This window comes from Phallusia mammillata, chromosome 8 (genome assembly GCF_965637545.1).
Source record: "Phallusia mammillata chromosome 8, kaPhaMamm4.hap1.1, whole genome shotgun sequence".
NCBI classification, from domain to species: Eukaryota; Metazoa; Chordata; class Ascidiacea; order Phlebobranchia; family Ascidiidae; genus Phallusia; species Phallusia mammillata.
In genome coordinates this window covers 5,379,762-5,398,129 of record NC_137259.1, presented here as the reverse complement: position 1 = coordinate 5,398,129, position 18,368 = coordinate 5,379,762, and the positions used below count along the sequence as shown (strand labels likewise).

Sequence of the window (18,368 nt, the reverse complement as noted above, 5' to 3'; positions counted from 1 at the left end):
CTTTCAGCAGCACATAAAACGAAAGCACGCCTATCAAATTCCTACAGTCCAAAAGCTTTTGTAATCCAATACAGCCCGGCGTTTGTTCAACAGGCGCCTTACGTTGGCTTGGAACAATTAAATGCCTGTGATTAAAAAGGTCGTCCTCTGTTTGTAAGCACATTTTCAGCAGGCATCTGAGTTGTATCACATCTAGCTTGTGTTGAGGCAAAACGACCTTGTAGCAGCCACATTACTGATGGGTCATGAAAAATGTCTGACCTTTGTTGATTGGATTCATTGTTATGGAAACAGTCAGCAGGTAATTGGCTTTGTCAGTGACGATAATCGTTTAGAATCAGAAGACAATGACTTTGAGCTAATAAGTTTTGCTCCAGATTAGATGAAATTTATATCGGTAGCAACTTTTGCCCACTTTTTACCATAGTAAGTGACTTGCAATTGTAGATAAGTATGCTTAAAAATGTGTAGTTTGTGTTTTGTCGCAATTATGCCGATAAAAGTAAAATAAGATCAATGTGTAGATTCAGGAAAGAAAAATACTGATGACGTACTACACACCGCTGTGACTTAAGAAAATCTTACCATTATCCAAACTTTTTTTTCTACCTTTAGCGAAAGAATTTAGAAAAAAAATGTTTGAAAGTTCCATGTTGAGCGTTTTCGAGATAACATAGAATCTACACAAAATTCAAAAACAATGACGTCATGCAAGTGCTCCTTCTTGGACGGCAGGGAAGTATCAATCACTGTAAAACGGGATGCTACTGGTCAGGATTTATTTACAAGCGTTTGCAACTACTTGAACATTTCGGACAGTAAATTCTATGGCCTTGTGCACAAAGGCGGGGTACAGTCCGTTTACAACTGGTGGATAAACCTAGACAAACCACTGCGAAAACAGCTACCCGGTCGCTGTCAAATATGGGCATTTGCCTTGATGATAAAATATTACCCGCTTCCCAGGAGAATACCAGAGTGTGAAGATATTACAAGGTTTGCCCGTTTCTTAGTTTTATTTTCCCTTACCTTTGTTAATTAAACATCAGTCTTATAACAAGTCTTGTTGCAAATGAACCGTGTGCAAATGCAGATTATTGCTTAGAAATACTGGTAATCGTTTGATCTCCAGGAACCCATAAGAAAAAAATGTTGCATTATAGAATGACATTTGTGATATGTTTGTATAACGTAGAACCGATTTCATTATTTTAAATGCAGGTTAATAATTGATGAAAGGTCCCAACAAAAAATAATTGTATCCTTATCTGCACAAACATTTTTTTACGCACAAAACTTTCAACAATTTGGTGTTTTTTACATGCCAAATGGCGTCAATAATATTAGTTGTATTTTCACCCCAACACTGTATAAATTTAACTAACACATTTGTTGTTAGGTTCCATACTGTTCTTCAAACTCGGCAAGACTTGCTAACTGGGCGACTAAAATGTCCTGCCCACACCTTGGCCCTTTTGGCGTCCTATTGGCTCCAGTCGGAATACGGAGATTTCGCAAACGAAGGAATCGACAGACAGCTGGTTGAAGCTTTCAGGTTTATTGGGGATGGAACCGGAAAAAAGAAAGAAAAGAGGCAAATTGACATGGACATCGACCTTGAAGAACAGGTGGGACATTGCATGCGCATTTTAAAGAAACCAACATAGTCTTCTGCTTCCTGTGATGAAGATCTATATATGTATGGACACATACAGCAAATCAAGCACAAATGTGCAAGGGAGTAAAACTTTACGTAAAATATCGCCGAGATACAACTTACGGTATGAATTTTGCCAGGTGTAACCATTTATTTAATAAAACAAGTGACTTAATCATTTTGGCCAATATTGCATTTAATTGCATGAAATCTAATCTTTGGATCTCTTCTAGTCATAGAGCTTTCGCTTATTACCAGTTTTTTGTGGTTCCAGATGATTGAGTTGCATCGCTGTTTGAGAGGGACTTCCCCGTCCGAAGCAGACATGAAGTTTCTCAAGTTAGCTGCATCTTTGGAAATGTATGGGGTTCATTTCTATCCTGCTTATGCAAACCTTCGAGGTAACTATGATTGAACGTTTTCACCATTGTTTGAGTGGAAGTTTCTGAATCAATTTCCTAAAATATGTTTGGAGATCGCGCAATTTTTAAAAACTGTGTTTGTTAAAGCACGGCGTTTCATTAAAATTAAAACTACGGAAGTGCAATTGTTAACTTCCGAATACCCTGATATTTATCTTACATGGGGCCTACCAAAGTAACAATAAAATATAAATAAAGCCAAGACGTTGCCAACTCCCCGTTTTTCTTGCAATGATGTTGCGAAATTCCACTGTGTAATGTCGTATGTGTACCTTGCAAGGTAAGGTGGCCAAAGTAAAGCCCAATTTCAGCAGAGAAATAGGACACAAATTGCAACCTTGTCTTTTCCAACCACGAAATTGAAACGTAAAAAGTGTTTTATGACAATTTCATCAATGCGTGTTGCGGTTTTTAGGGCCCTCCAAGCCTCATACAAGTGGTGTCCACGCAAATGACATCATGACAGGAATCATGGTGGGAATTGGTCCCCAAGGCGTCGTCATCATCAGAGACAAGAAGCGCCCTCAAGTGGTCACGTGGGCTACGATTTGGGCAGTGGCATTTAAAAATAACTCCGTCACAATAAAGTTGCACGAAGTAAGAAACTGAAAACATATTCTCGTCTAAACAGAAATCTGCGAAGTGTCTGTAGAAATGAACTGGTGTTCAGTGACCAGCTATAGCTCAAAATGTACACCCCTTGTAGCCATACCAATAAAAATGCAGCTCCTTTTGTTGAAGCAATGATTGCCTTACATATTAACTACTGGCATTGAAAACATTAGCTTGTGGTATACTTTTCATAAGTGGGCAGTATAAGTCAATGTGTTTTGTTTCCAACATATCGTAGAATTTCTAAAATGCTTTTCAGTCTTAATTTGCCATTACAGGGCGAAGCAGAGAAGACTGTCGCTCCATATGCTACCACATTCGAATTCGATGATCTTCAACAAGCGAAGACCTTCTGGCGTACAGCGGTCGACATTCACGTGCGATACAGGATTGAAAACAAAGAATCGCCTAAAGAAAAGGTTAGCATCAAGCTTTCGCGCCAGTTTTCCATGCTGGGAAAGAAGCAAGCTACACTAAAAAAGAAGCGAGCACCGCCATCAATCAAACGACCTGCTCTGTCTGTTATAAAAGAGTCCCCTGCCAGTAAACCACGCAAACCGGATCCAAAACCTAAAAAAAAAGAAACCAAACCGAAGGGAGGCATTGAAACCAAACCGAAGGGAGTTATTGAAACCAAACCCCCGGCAAAACCGCGTGAAATTCCGACAAAAGAGAAACCTCAAGCCCCTAGCTCTCCAGCATCTCGCATGAGTAAGAAAACCGATTCTCCAAGGTCAAACCTGTCACCTAAGCCCTCACCCACTGTCAAGAGGACCACCTTGGTCGCGACCCAGCACCCTGCGCCTGGTGACGACAAGGATAAAGCCCCTGGTGACGTAACAACCCTTCCTTATGACGAAAAAATAGCTACTGCTGTCCCACAACGTTTAAGAACGTCCAAAGCTTCGATGACTACTGGTGATGACGGATCATCTAGCATAGTAACAGATAATACAGAAGTTCTTTGTAGTTCAAACATCATTGAGAAAGCCTTTTCCTATGCTGAGAATGATGGGGTAAATTCGATAAATGCTTGGCTGGATTTATGCACCCCTAGGGAGCAGAGGAGAGGACGGCCAGTGTCAAGAAGCGCCCCTGCAAGTCATCGTTCGAAATCAAGGGGAAGGTATAAGTTTATACGTGCTCAAAATTGCATTTGCTGTGTTTTTATTGTTAATGTCATAGACTTATTGCACCATTTGATTGTACAGGTGATTAAACGATTAAACTCAAATTACATTTTACTTATTTACTTTTGGGTGTTGAAAACTGAAAAACAACAACTGACCATACAAAGTAATGTCACATTAGTATAACCGAGAATTGCTCATCCAACAGTTTTATTATAAATCATCGACGTTGAGACGTCCTAGCCATTTATACAAGACGCCTTCATCAGGATAATGGCATATCTTGTAAGACCAATTTCATATAAAGCGACAAATTGCAACCAACCACGCACATAACTCAGCGAAAACAAGATCGTGCCGCTGCATGTCGCATTAGCTTAGGTTCGTTAATGCAACAAACGGAAACTGATATTACACACTCCACACACCTTTAAATCACTTCAGAAACTCACCTGACGAAATATGCTAAAAACTGTAACATAAGTTTACCATTTCGTCTCAGAAACTTATTATACCTCTGGGTCTTTGCGTAGATCACCTGTTGACGAAGATGACGTCACTGACATCGATGATTACAAACCGCTCATCCGATCAAAACGACCTGTAGTCATTCGTGCACGGGACCTTCGTGACCTCAGCCCTCCACACACGGTTCACTATGACGAGGAACCTTCGAGAAGAATGCCTGGAAGATACAAGAGTTGCGACAATGTGTGCAGGAAACGATGGTCTCCTGTGCGAGGCGAGGTAAATTGTTATGAGTTTGCTTGTTTGAAAGTAAAAACAAATTGCAATGTACACAAACTAAGGATTAAAAGACAGATGAGTGCTGATGTGCTTAGCCCTAAAGGCGTTTTGCAAACATGATAAATTAGTATATATGCCAGGCATTAACATTATTCCAATTCAAGTCAATCTTTAAGCATTTGTTGGCGACTCTTGCCAACTGTGATAAAAAACACAAGGCTACTTTTTTGTGGTAACTGTCCAGTCTGACGCGTTTATGCTAGAAAAGAAACGGGAAAGGTTTGGTTTAAACAGGGACTGTAATTTGGGTGAATGGATAGTGTTTATCCCGTATGACAAACACTTATCGAAAAAATTACCTTTTGTTATGGGTCAGTAACACGACCGGAATTCTGTTTTACCACTTAAAATGTACGGACCGATTTCTGGACTGAGCGTTTGTTGAAAAACAAAATGACACTCAGCGTTTATTTTTATTTTTTCTTGTTTCTTTTTATTTCTGCATTGCCGGGTAACAACTAATAAGTATCCTTGAAATGCAGGCCAGATCACCGGACCGCACGTCTTTGGAACGAAGATACGCTGACGTTTACAAGCAGGAGTTTCTACGCAACCTTTCGGGCGGAAACAGCGACACCTACCGTCGATCTAGAAGCATGTATTCTCTCCGCACACCAGCGCAACGTGACCGGTAAATGAATCTAAAATTAGGCTTTTGTATTGACAGTCTAAAACTGCCCTAAAATCAATAATGCAAGAAAACCATTTTGAAAACACATGCTATAAAACGGTAAAAATGAAGATGTTTTAGAGGGTTTTTGTTGTTAGTGAAGCTAACTCTTCAAATCCGTGTCTTGTAAACCCAAGTTGGGTAAAGTGCTATGAACTGGGCCAGACGTAGTGGATGTAGTTTTAAAAACAACAAAATCAAGCATACCTTTAGGTCCTTTAGCCACCGGCAACTCTTAAATTTGATCTTTCAATAGGAGTTCCCACTTAATTGCAAATTGAGAATGATAAACTAGTGGAATTGTTACTACTTAAAGAACATTTTCCCCGTATTTCGTTTTCTTTCTATTTGCTCTTTATTTTTTAACAATGCGTAGGACTGTTTTAAAAATATTTACTTTGTAATTCCTTAATGTGATTTTTAAAAATAGCTTTGTTTGTAATTTGAAACGAAACTTACTTTTACAGTTCCGCATCCAGCGAGCACCGTCGATCTTTGTCGCCCTCTAGCAACAGCGCTATCGCGTCATCGGGCAGCCGAAGGTCATGTGACTCATATCTTGGTGCCAGTTATGATGAAGAGGATTATTACAGAAGATATTGCGATCTACCGTTTGAATCCAACTTCGCAAGGCGCGTCTTCAGCGAAACGAGACTAAACAAAGCAAAGCAATATGCCCGGGAGTATGGCGGCGGCTCATACCAACCTCAGTCTGTGTTGAGGAACTCAGACCACGCTGCAAGTAAGAAAGTCATCTTAAAGTACTTTTTCAAAAAAAAATTTAAGTAATGCCCTTGCTGCATTGCAACATTTAAGTAATGCCCTTGCTGCATTGCACAAAGATTTTGGTTTGGACCTGTTCAAGGTGAAGCAATGCATTTAAGTTAAAAAAACAGATTGTATTGTCAGAAGCAACAACTTTGACTTTGTCGCAATAAACTCTTTCATTGGGATAAGTTACGCGTGCAACAATGCAAAATGTGTTTTTTGTGTGACAAAAGTAGTTTATATCTGATTACTTCACTGTTTTTTTTATTGTTACTGCTTTAATGCTTTACATTTGTGTTTTTAAATGTTTATCTTTTTCAGGGGAACGAAGATCAAACGTAACAAGTTGGGCTTACGGCGACAGAGGGGACTTGTAAGTAAGTTTGTGCTCAAAATAGTTAAATTTGAAGAATGGTTAAACCAGAAGGCATTAAAGCAGGGATCGGCAACCCTTTGTATGCAGCGGGCCGTACTAGTTTTACTCTTTTAAGTTCGTTCCGTTAAATGTTTACCATGTTGTTAAACCTCCCAAATTTAGCGTGGTTTAATCGATTTTTTGTCGTAATTGTTTAGCCACGTTTTGCCAAAACTTTAAACAATGCATTTAATATTAAAACCCGACTTGAAACACAGTTAGGACAAATAAGTTATCTGTGTATACGAGCAGGTTTTTTTAAGGTTTGGTTTGGGTGACCGCTATAAGTAGTTTTAAGAGACCGCAAGTGTTTCATTTAAATACCAAAAACTGTAGTTGTAGTTGCAAGTCCAAATTTTGGGAAACCGCTGGAGAAATCCCCCAAAACCCCCAAAACACCTTAAAAAAAACACTGTATACGAGTATGGAGTTATTTGGCAAAGACTATGACCATTATGATAAAAAAATTATCTTCAGTGCGCAAACAAATAGTAGTAAATGAAAGCTTTTTCACCTTTTAAGTGAATTTTTCAAGAAGATACTCTCTTATAAACGGGCCGGATAGTTTTGCTTGGTGGCCGGATGCGACTCGCGGGTCGTTGGTTGTAAACCTCATTTAGGTGTGGCGGAGTATTTCTGCATTATACAGCGAGTTGTTAGTAGGGCAGAGATGTCTTACTAACTTACGTGCTATTTGTGTTTAGCCGACGAGCTGCCAGTGAGAAAAGTTTCCCAAACACAAGCCAAATGGAGTCGATTCCAAGTATTCCAAAATTTGTTAGAAGTGTGAGGTAGAAGTCGAAATACATGTTTTGTTAAAAGTTTCTTCGAAAACCAAGTTTCATATTTATTGTTGATTGTGATAATACCATAATTTGTTGATAAGATTGTAGATATAGTCTGTGTTAAGTATGTGTCATTAAACTGGCTCATTACTTTGCAGACTTTGTCGTAAAAATTGCCGGCAAAAATGTAATACTTTAGTTAAAATGTCATACAAAGCTAGAAGTTTTATAAGTTGATACTTAATGTTGTTAATATGATAAAATTGGCTACGGTTACATTGTCCCTTGGTTTAGTTTGTTGTTATAAAGAAGCAGCAAAAAGCTTTACATGTACGACTTTGAGATAACTTTGCAACTGTGAAAATTTTACGAATGCTTTTTGTCTTGTAAATAATGTGCTTTAGAAAATATTCTTTTGTCAAAGTTTGAGATTTTTTGCTGTCAATAAACTGTGTGCGTGTGTGCCAAGGTTTTTTAAACAACCATTGTTTGTTCAACCAATTCTCTATTAGGTTACAAAATATAGTTGCAAACAATGATATTTTACAATGGTTTCTTCACTAATTGTAAAAATGATTACTGGACTCGTACAAGTTCGTGCATGTAATCTTTTTCGAACATATTAATTAATCTCAATGGGCGGGGAAAACCCTACACCAGGGGTGCCCAACGATCTCGGTCTGATATTAAGTCGATCGCGAAATAAGCAGAAAACATATTAAAATAGTTGCTGTAAATAGATAAATGTATTTATAATTTATTGCGGGAGAACATGTTACGTCAATATGCGTATATCAAGAGGCACGGTCAATACTACATACTAGGTCCCTAGGAGAAGAGAAATAAACTGGAGAAGCAAGTACATAAGAATTAGAAAAAAATTAACAACAAACTGCGCGTCTTCGTGAGAAAATTGCAAACACTAATTTTTTTTTATACATGTTCTAAACATTTCCATCGATTTCTATTCGCAGGCTCAAAAAGTTAAGAGTCGCAGTTCGCAGGAACATAAAACTTTAAGTGAAGATTTGGGAGAAGTGTTAAAACATCATTCGCACAAATATATTAAAAAATATTCAACACAAATAACATATACAATACTCAACAGTTTATTGCAAAAAGGATTTCCGTTCGTTATTTTTTATTCCTCCCTTAGATTTTCTGGGACCACCTTGTTTTTCATTTCGACAGAAAATGCTTTACGATTTCGAAGTGGTACTGGTATATTTTGATTGCCATTCGTCGTGGGTTCAACCTTGGCGTTCGAGCCGAAAGGAAACAGTCGTGTGCGATAATCATGAAATGACAGAATTCGGCAAATGACGTTAAATAACTGATGAATGTTTAAAAGAACCGACATAAACGACATCGATGCCCAATTTCTTACTTCGTTTCGGTACGAAATGACTAAAGAAAAAATAAGCAAATCGGAGAAAACAATCAACGCTGCCCACACACTGATTCGGATTGCTGATCTACGTATTTTGGGATCTCTAATTCGACATCGATGCCCAATTTCTTACTTCGTTTCGGTACGAAATGACTAAAGAAAAAATAAGCAAATCGGAGAAAACAACCAACGCTGCCCACACACTGATTCGGATTGCTGATCTACGTATTTTGGGATCTCTAATTCGTCTTTTCAGTGGAGCCAAGCTAGAACCAAGGAGGCCCAACTGACTTACTGTAAGCAGTAATATCGCACAGGCAGCAAAAATTATCACATTTTTGCCTTCGTATTCACATCCTCTGTTCGTACTGATGGCCGTTCTTGTAAACGATAAAACCAAGATGGTTACTTGACTGACAATGAAAACAGTCTTTATTGTGTATCTTGTCACCGTTAGACGGCAATTGCCGGGAACGATTGTTTTGTGAATAGTAGCCTGTCTCGTCCAAAGCGTAACAAACACCAACAAGTAAGCCGCTGCATTCGACCATGCCCCCAGCATGAAGTAAGCAGCACACCAGATCCATTCAAAACTGATAAGATAGATTTCCATTGGCAGCAAAATTTCGCCCAAAACGATGACAGCACTCAACATTGATATCGAACGGTTTGTTACTTTGATAGCATAATGTGAAATTGTTTGGGTACGAAGCTGGTGGACGAATGAGCAAACCAGGATGCACAGAGATGCCAAGAACAGGGGCAAAAGAGTGCCCTTTTCTTATGGACGGGATTCAAAGGCTTCAACGCTGTAACTTCCGTTTGGTGTTGTAAAGCAGTGGTCGGCAACCACTGGTCCGCGACCCGGTGCCGGTCCATGAGGAGTTTGTTACCCGGCCGCATAAAACTTGCTCAAGGTTCACTTTGAATCAAAGTTGTGATAATTGTCTTTAGTTTTCAGTACTGATTATTTGTGTTTTTTAAAGGCCGGACGTGATATAAAATTTTAAATTATATAAACCGGTCCGCAATGCAAAAACGGTTGCCTACCACTGCTGTAAAGCTGCTTCGGCAAAGTTTATAGTTCTAAAAATCGTAAATAAGCTTCGTTTCAGACTAGTTTACATACAGCGAAATATTTTTGTTAAATCGAAACACTATTTAGGCAGCTAATATTTATTGTGATCCAAATTATTTTTTTACCAATGATATCTATATTTTCTTTAAAAAAACGACTGTATTAAGTACAGATTTTTTTGAAGAAACGCTTAGTTCGACTTCAGTAGCCTATGTTGTAAAGTTTAATTAAAAGATATGTAGGCTTTAGTTGATGCAAAATGTAACCTATTTATACCTGTTGTTTGAAATAATTTGGGATACCTTGTTTCGGAAATCAATCGTCCCCTCTCTGCACTGGCCTAAACACTTATGATCGCATACGTTTGCAAACACATCTCGCTGTTAAATCCAACAGTTAAAAACATGTCTGATTTCGGTTCAACGCATGCTAACGTGGTTGGTTGCAATAAATGTTTCATGGTAATATCTGACTGCTGTTCATTTTATACGTTTTTGTTGTTTGATGTGCATATCTGGTTTGCTGTTGATTTTATACGTTTATCGTGGACATTTGGCAATGTTGCGTAATAATAAACTAATGGACCTACCGCCCTATGCGGATAGCTGTGTTAAAATTGAAATCATGATGAAACGTGTATCGATGACATGTTCATTTCGCGCGATTTGTGGAAAAAATAATACTAATGAATATACTACATTTTAAATTAACGTTTTTTAGAACAAAATATTTGCAATAAATTTTCATCGTTAAAAATTATAACCAGGTAATATGATTTCTATCATTTTCGTTCGGCTGATTCGCTGTAAATTTCCATTGAATGATATTGTGGCGGCGGTTTGCAAAAGTTTGTTGTGGTTTGGATTAGAATTTCAGAAACTGGTTCATATTTAAAGATCTTGAAGTGCCTTAAGTGAAGAAATCGTAATTTTAAAATCCTTTTACGCTGAACAATAAAATGCAAGCCATTATTTTTGGGTAAAGCATTACAACTGTTCGATAATTTGTGTTGTCAACAGGGAAAAAACAACGACACAACTGGTTTAACTTGTTTGCGCGTAAAACCGGAAACGGCAATACAAGGTTGCAGATAAAAGCAATTAGGCTGTGAATAAGGAACTAGAGTGCAATAAATGTGCTTTGAGCATTTCCTTTTGGGCTTGACTTGTATTTTTATTCTCAGGTCATTGAGTGAACCTTGCGTTGGGTCTGGGTGCAAACTGCAATGTCACATAACACATACCCAGTATGGATAGTATGGCAGCTGCACACCCGAGACTATATTTTTCAAGTTTGATTGCACACTTGAGACATTTTTTTACGTTTGCGACACCTGGTGTGTTTGTTCTCTTTAAAAAAAGTTTTGCCTTTGAAATTTTCGTTTTACATTAGTTAACCAGTGGCACAATTGCATTTGGCGGTTATTTTGGGATTTTGTTAAATATTTGTAAATCGGTTAGCTTTTTCTTTATGAGGTGCACACTTAACTGGTTCGTGCACACCATAAAATTTCGTCGTGCACACTTGCACACCTGAAAATTCTTCGTGCACACCCGAGATCTCAGCGAAATGTGCCATAAAATCCAATGTGGTCACATACTTTATCTTTATGTTAAAAAATGACACCATTAACACTCAAGTCAATAAAACAATTGTGATTTTGTGCAAAAACACTTTTAGGGAATATGAATTTGAAACCTAGAAACTTTTATATTTATTCATTCCAGATTTGTGTAGTCAGTTGAATTTGTGTTATACTACACTAATATTGCTGTAAATACTGCATTTAAACAAAACTTCCTGCCAATGGGAGCACTATTTCAGTACCAAAGCCGACTCTTCAAGCCAGTAATTTGTTCAACAAGAACTTTATCAAGTAACAACAACAAACTGAACCCACATATAAAGACTTTCATAACTTGGTAGGTATAATAGAATTGCCTTGCAATTACAACCAAATTTCTAATGACTTTATTGAAATGTATACCTTATGTTCTTGTGCGTACTTATAGTATAAATGCAAGTTAATACAAAAATGCAATAAACTTGTTTAGGATTGCTGCAATTCCAGTGGCAGTGTCAGGCTTTTTGTGGTTAAGAAACAGAATCATCAAGCGCCGTAAAGAAGAGCTAAAAAAGTTGCAACGAATGCAGAGAGCTCTGTAGAACACTCATTGCATAGAACCATGTTACCTGCTAGGAGCATTTTTCGTGTCCAAGTGATTTCAAAGCATCTCTCATCACCTTTGAAGCAACGGACAAGCACTGTTGGCTTATGCATGCCATGCAAACTTTACAGAATACCGTGTTTTCGGAGCATGTCTTCCAAATATGTGGAGGATGATGTATTGTTTGATAAAGTTGGAGGAGCTGGGATTATAACGCTCAATCGACCATCTGCTTTAAATGCTTTAAACCTGAGCATGATACAAAAGATACTGCCAAAAATTAAGGTAATGTTCGATTTGATATCGTAATCGTAACTTGTGTTTCATGGCAACATTATGTTCGATACAAAGTAACTCTTATTTTTGTGTTGGTAAGTTTTTAAGTAGTCCTGTAATGTACATGACTGTTATTGGAAAAGTATTAAGTTGTTGTGATTTTTGTTTTATTATCAATAAAATTTGGTTTGCATTAGTGTATAACGAAAACCTTAGCTATTGTGATAATGTGTTTTACATGTCTATTAAAGTTTCATAAAAATGTAGTATACTTTCGTTGATACATTGTTTTTGACATGTTTACCATAAATTGTAGGAATGGGAGGATGACCCACGTACAACCATGATCATCATGAAGGGAAGTGGGGATAAAGCATTTTGTGCTGGAGGTGATATAAGGTCCATCACTGATGAGGCACGAATGGGAAACTATGCTCCTGGTAAGAACATTTATACATGGTTGCCAGTGGGCAGGAGAAAGCTTTTGTGTTGTTGATGATGGCATGCATATCACATGATATATATACATATAAAATCAAACTATAAAATCAAGTAAATTTATTTAAGCTGGCACCGCATGCAAATTAGTGCAGGTATCAGCCAAGAATTTCCCCTTGGTTTTCCTTCAAAATTCTGAACCATGTTTATATTTAAAAAAAAAATTGTGAATTGGGTTAAAATAATCTGTCTATGATTCCACCATTAATGTTGCGCTTGCACTATTTAGTGCTGTTATTTTGATAAAATTGGTTGAAAACCACCAAAATGACTTATTAGGACAAGAATTCTTTCATTCTGAATACCACCTGAACTATCGCATTGCCACTTGTCTTGTTCCTTACATTGCCATCATTGACGGCATCACCATGGGTGGAGGAGTTGGACTCTCAGTTCATGGAGAACACAGAATTTGCACCGAACGGACACTTTTTGCCATGCCAGAAACAGGCATCGGTAAGTATTGTCCTAGGTGAAATTAAGTTGCTGCTATGTTGTTTTAATATTTGATTGTTCTTTATTGTTCTGTACAGCAGGGCTTAAAACAGAATTTGATCAAAAGCATTGCTGTGCTCACACTTAGTAAAATATACTTAGCTTGTTTAATGAAAAAAATGTAAAAAAAACTTTTTTCTAACATTTAAGCTTGAGGTGTACTATCAAATTCACAAGTTTTATCAGTTGAAAGTGTGACACACATAAGTTAAAAAGGTTGTGGAGCTCAGCTTTCATATAGTCTTTGCTACTACTATATGTAGTAAGAGCTATACCACCATGTAAACTAATACCATACAATAAGAGTGTAGTTTCATTGATTATTATCACTGACTGTCTAATAATACAATCTTCACATGTATTCAATTTTATAGTGTACAGTTTCGTGTTTACAGGCTTGTTTCCGGATGTTGGGGGCTCCCATTTCCTGCCACGACTAAGCCAACATCTTGGTCTGTACCTTGCTCTTACTGGTTATAAGCTAAAAGGCAGAGATGTGTACAAGGCTGGTGTGGCTACCAGAATGGTGGACAGCACTATGTTACCTAAACTGGAAAAAGAACTGGTTTCAATGGAGACCCCAACACAACAGGATATAATTGATGTAGGTTTTGTATATGTTGTATCCATCACTCATGCTGTCATTTTGATAACAGTGTATTTATATACGATAGTTTATATACTCGTATAGTGGCTTGTACATTAGTGTATTGTTTGAACTTCGCAATGATGCACATTGTTAAACTGGCTAAATATGGCAAACTATGGACTATTTCTAACCACATTTTATAGCTGCATTTTTACATTTTCTTTTTGCAGCTGTCCAGTATTTTGTAAACTTGTCTATATTCCCTAAAGGTCTGTAAAAATTACAAAAAAAAACTTATGGTGTATTAGTTCAATATCAGTCTGAATAGTTTAGTTCAGGGGTCTGCAAATACTTTTTGACGCGACCCTAAAAAAATTGCTCTGAATTCTCGCGACCCAAGCATTTAGTTAGCATGTAAGTTTGTGGAAAATACTAAACAACTAAATGAGAACCGCATGCTTGCACAGGTGCGCTTAATTTATTACATTTTTTTTGTAATAATTTTTTTGGGTCGCGACCCACTATTTGCGGACCCCTGGTTTAGTTAACTATTTTCCACACACAAATAAGATATACATTGATTCCTGTATATTTAATGCAAAAAATGACCATACCCATTGCTTTTAAATACTTGTCAGTATTTAATCTGTTTACTGGCAATTTTGTTTTTTCTACATTTACTTCAGCGAAATATTGTGGCCTTATCCTGTTCCGTCTTTAATGCACACATATTACATATATTTCAAACTTACAGGATATATTGTGCTTTTCTATAATTTCAAACATTGCTTGAAGTACCCTTTTTAAGATCCCTAAATGAAAAATGTTTTAATAGACAATGTAAAAATTATATACTTAAGATGGGCACCAGGTTTCATCAGTAAACTGTACACGAAATTTGAAATTCAACTGCAATGCGTTAACTAGATTTTGAGAAAATACCATGAGGAATGTCAAACAGGAAGGGAGCGTGATTACCTCATACTACGAGATCGAGAAGATGACATCAAAAGAATATTTTGTGCAGATACTGTAGAAGAAATATTTCAGGTTATATATTTGTTGTGTAAATGTGGTTATATATGCAACTTACGAATAGCTATACAAAGTTTTTGTAATATTATGTCCCAAATAAAGTTGTTTTGCTTAGGTGTAATTGTTGTAACTTTATGAGTAGTGATGGGACGATACCAGGTTTTGAAGCGAGTACCGATACCGAGTACCACATGTCGATACCGAGTACTTAAGTACAGTGTTGTACTTAGTTGCATATCACCTGCTAATTTATCTGCCATGGCTGGCGTACAGGCATGCACACACACATGCAGAAAAAAGTAATCTCCATATGATAGCGAAAAAAATACGTAACCAGGCGGAACTTTTTCCCAAATTTGTACTGTCCGAAGCATATATTGGCACAAAGTTTTCAGTGTTCTTATAGTGTAAATCGGCCTTCGGTACTCGCATGTTGGTATCGAAAACTGAGACAAAATATTTCGATACAGAGTATGAGTATCGATACCACTGAAATCGTTCGATACCATCGATACCGAGTACCCGTCCCATCACTATTTATGAGTGATCGGAATACTAACTAGCAACATGCCTGTATAGCAGACGAACCCACTGTTTTATTATAAAATCATGTTTAATGCATATAGAAACAAAAACAATTAGTTCAAAAACAAAATGGTTAGCTTTTACATGTTAAGGTAAATGGCAAAAGAGTGGTAAATTTGAGTTGACTCTGTATGTCTGTACTAATGTTGGTTGTAACTTTTATTTATTTTATAGAATTTGGAGGCTGATGGTAGCGAGTGGGCGAAACAGCAGTTGGACACTTTAAAAAAGATGTCTCCAACCTCACTGAAAGTTACGCATCAGCAAATACAAATGGGTGCAAGTTTGGAACTGGATGAATGCTTGGAAATGGAATACAGGTAACACAGTAGATGAAACATAAAAGCAAACAGAAATTGAATTGAATCTAGTCAGTCACATCTTCAATTTACCAAGCTTTTTATGCGGTTTCGTTATTTAGCAATTAGCTGTTTCCTGTCATTCTCTATAATGAGCATTTTGATGTTTTTTTCTTGAATGAATAAACCAGCCGGCGTGAGAAAACTAGCAAAAATAGTTAAATTTATACAAAATTAATGAGATGTTGTTTTCACCAATTGCCTATATGCAAACCTTAATTAGTTCCTGTCCTGTGGTGTGTTTTTTCGGCCAAACTGTCTGTTTACCACTGCTAATTAACATGAACTGCAACAATTAGTTTTTAATCTATGGTTGAATATAAATTTTTGGGGGCAGTTACTGTTTTGCTAAATATGCATATTTTTGTAGCAACTTGTTTGCTACTTTGAAAGTTTCAAGACAAATCTGCAATTTGTTTAATATTAGGACTTTTGGATTAAATTATACTTAGTACTGCAGGCCGCATGAATTGCACAACATTTTCAGGCGGGCCATTTTTATTTTATTTTTAAATTCCGTGTAAAAGTACCCAAAGCACACAAGTGGTTTTATATTTTATCACTTTTTCTTTGCTGCTACATGTTTGCAACAAACAAGGCATACAGGTTTATCAATTATTTCAAATAAAACATAGTTTGTCCATTCTTTCTGGAAACCCCTAGCTCCATTACCGATCTGTCTTTTTTTCAAAACATATTTTTATTAACAATATAAGGATCGCACGATACTATCTCTAAAATCGATTTAAAACTAACACCCAAGGCAAATGATTTGTTACTGCAAGGAGAGGCAATCGAGTGACTGTTACGTCACAAATATAGAAAATGGTTGAATGTGTAGCAATTTTTATGGAAGTTTGACGTCATAATGCGGAATGGAAAGATATTGGAAACAAATTACCCATAATGTAGAATTCATATCAAGGATATATTTGTACATAAACATTTTATTGTTTGTTTTTTCTTGTGATGCTATGTTGCAGACTTTAATAAAATTGTGACGAGGGCCACATTAAAAAGGCAAGTGGGCTGCATGCGGGCTGCAGGTTCCCCACCCCTGCACTAAAACTTAAAGAGCAATAAATCAACAGAAATTGCTTTGTAAATAATTGTTCCCAACACAAAATGGTTCTAGTTTTAATGTTCATAGCCTGCATCTATACATCCAAGAGTAAAAATATTTATAACTCCAGAGACATATATTAAACCTTCAAGTATATGTTAGTAAAATAGTTCAATGAGTATATGTAGTGTGGCTGGCAATACAGAAAAAATGTTTAACCTTGAAGTCTTGAACGAGTAGTAATTTTACCCTGATTCAATACATGTTTAAATATTTACTGTTTGCCGAGTTTGAATGGTTTTTATTTGATTTTTTTAGGATCGGTTGCAATTGTTTAAGAAACAACGACTTTCAGGAAGGTGTGCGTGCACTTTTGGTGGATAAAGACAAAAATCCAAAATGGAACCCTAATACACTTAGTGGTGTTACAGATGAAATCTTAAACAGCTACTTTACTCTGCCAGAAGGTCTTGAGGAACTTGAACTTTAAACTCCAATATATGTTTACCTTCAACTGTGCCATGGTTGTACAGAGCTAAAATCCTGTTTCGAAGTTTCAAAAGTTTTCCAGAAAAACATAGCATGTTAAAAAAATTAAAATTGAATTTTTGAACTGACTTTAAAGTTTGTGGACAGACTTTTTGCAGTCAGCATTATCAGGTTTTTGAATTTCATATTAATCATTCAAAGTTGCCAGAAATCTAAATCAGAAAAAAATGTACATATAATTCTTCCTTGTCCAAATACCATTACCTGTGCAAAACTGTGTTTTAGTTGACTGCATTAAGCCTGCATGCAAAACTTCCTACAAACATTGGCTAAAAGAGCATGTTATTTTTCAAAAACAGCAACATTATTGTACTATGGCATATTGTATCTTGACTATACAGTACTAGTATTAGCATAAACATATATCTCTATTTCAGGTTTAAACCTGTGTTCAGTTTTATTTTTTGTCTGCAATAAGGTGTGCATTCTATTAATCCAAGCATCAATGCAACATGCAAAACGTTTCAGGTGATAAATGAAAGTTTGGGCTTTTTTGTTGCCATACAAGCATAAAAAAGTGCCACTGTACATTTGTAGTGAAAAACAGCAGCAAATTTTAATAATGTAGTGCATTATTGTGATCCGATACAATGGCAAAAGGTACCATGTAACATAGTTGTTACACCAAACAGTAAAAATGCATTGAAATCTTAAATTTCGTCTTTTGGATATAAAAGTAAACTTTTTGCTTTGCTACAATGAGCATTGAATGGCAAATAGAGTTACAATTTATAGCTTAATTATTTGATCAAAGAAACAGTGCATATTCTTTACACATGGTTTTGTGGAACACTACAAAAATCTACTTTGCTACAAATGCTTCCAGTTTTTTCTTTACCTCAAATCTTAAAGCAAAGCAGTTTCCCTTAGTCTTGGTATACCACTTAAACCATGTTTGAAAATGTGGAGCTGTATATTGCAGCTTTTGCTTAATTCATGCTGGACTTCAATTGTTGCGTCATAATTGCGGTTGTTCTGAAGTTAATTTTGCTGGAATAAAGGTTTTCGTTCATTTGT

At 36.6% G+C, this 18,368-nt stretch overlaps 2 protein-coding genes across 3 annotated transcripts; both read left to right on the top strand.

Moving 5' to 3' along the window:
- Positions 1–619: 619 nt before the first annotated feature.
- On the top strand, positions 620–7,383 carry LOC145205450 (uncharacterized). 2 transcript variants are annotated; one of them, XM_080078174.1, is made up of 10 exons: positions 620–996; positions 1,400–1,628; positions 1,932–2,058; positions 2,495–2,676; positions 2,970–3,817; positions 4,355–4,568; positions 5,111–5,259; positions 5,766–6,040; positions 6,388–6,439; positions 7,186–7,383. In XM_080078174.1, the coding sequence occupies exons 1-10, from the start codon at positions 701–703 to the stop codon at positions 7,274–7,276; spliced, it is 2,463 nt and encodes an 820-aa protein (XP_079934300.1). In that variant the 5' UTR covers positions 620–700; the 3' UTR covers positions 7,277–7,383. The 2 variants fall into 2 exon arrangements, with proteins under 2 accessions (XP_079934300.1, XP_079934301.1); XM_080078175.1 differs by having other exon boundaries at positions 6,388–6,443; positions 7,186–7,251.
- A 4,051-nt stretch (positions 7,384–11,434) lies between these two features.
- Positions 11,435–18,363, top strand: LOC145204494 (3-hydroxyisobutyryl-CoA hydrolase, mitochondrial-like). Its single transcript, XM_080077071.1, has 8 exons — positions 11,435–11,656; positions 11,789–12,187; positions 12,495–12,618; positions 12,956–13,132; positions 13,567–13,775; positions 14,688–14,810; positions 15,555–15,700; positions 17,121–18,363. The coding sequence occupies exons 2-8, from the start codon at positions 11,921–11,923 to the stop codon at positions 17,290–17,292; spliced, it is 1,218 nt and encodes a 405-aa protein (XP_079933197.1). The 5' UTR covers positions 11,435–11,656; positions 11,789–11,920; the 3' UTR covers positions 17,293–18,363.
- The last annotated feature ends 5 nt before the right edge of the window (positions 18,364–18,368 follow it).

What these genes read in the sequence shown, in the direction of transcription:
- LOC145205450 (XM_080078174.1), top strand. Translation starts at nt 701, where the DNA reads ATGACGTCATGCAAGTGCTCCTTCTTGGACGGCAGGGAAGTATCAATC. An exon ending in TCACAATAAAGTTGCACGAA is followed by an intron (nt 2,677 to 2,969) that starts GTAAGAAACTGA and finishes TTGCCATTACAG; the next exon opens with GGCGAAGCAGAGAAGACTGT. An exon ending in ACACCAGCGCAACGTGACCG is followed by an intron (nt 5,260 to 5,765) that starts GTAAATGAATCT and finishes TTACTTTTACAG; the next exon opens with TTCCGCATCCAGCGAGCACC.
- LOC145204494 (XM_080077071.1), top strand. Translation starts at nt 11,921, where the DNA reads ATGTTACCTGCTAGGAGCATTTTTCGTGTCCAAGTGATTTCAAAGCAT. An exon ending in AGATACTGCCAAAAATTAAG is followed by an intron (nt 12,188 to 12,494) that starts GTAATGTTCGAT and finishes CATAAATTGTAG; the next exon opens with GAATGGGAGGATGACCCACG. An exon ending in CACAACAGGATATAATTGAT is followed by an intron (nt 13,776 to 14,687) that starts GTAGGTTTTGTA and finishes TGCGTTAACTAG; the next exon opens with ATTTTGAGAAAATACCATGA.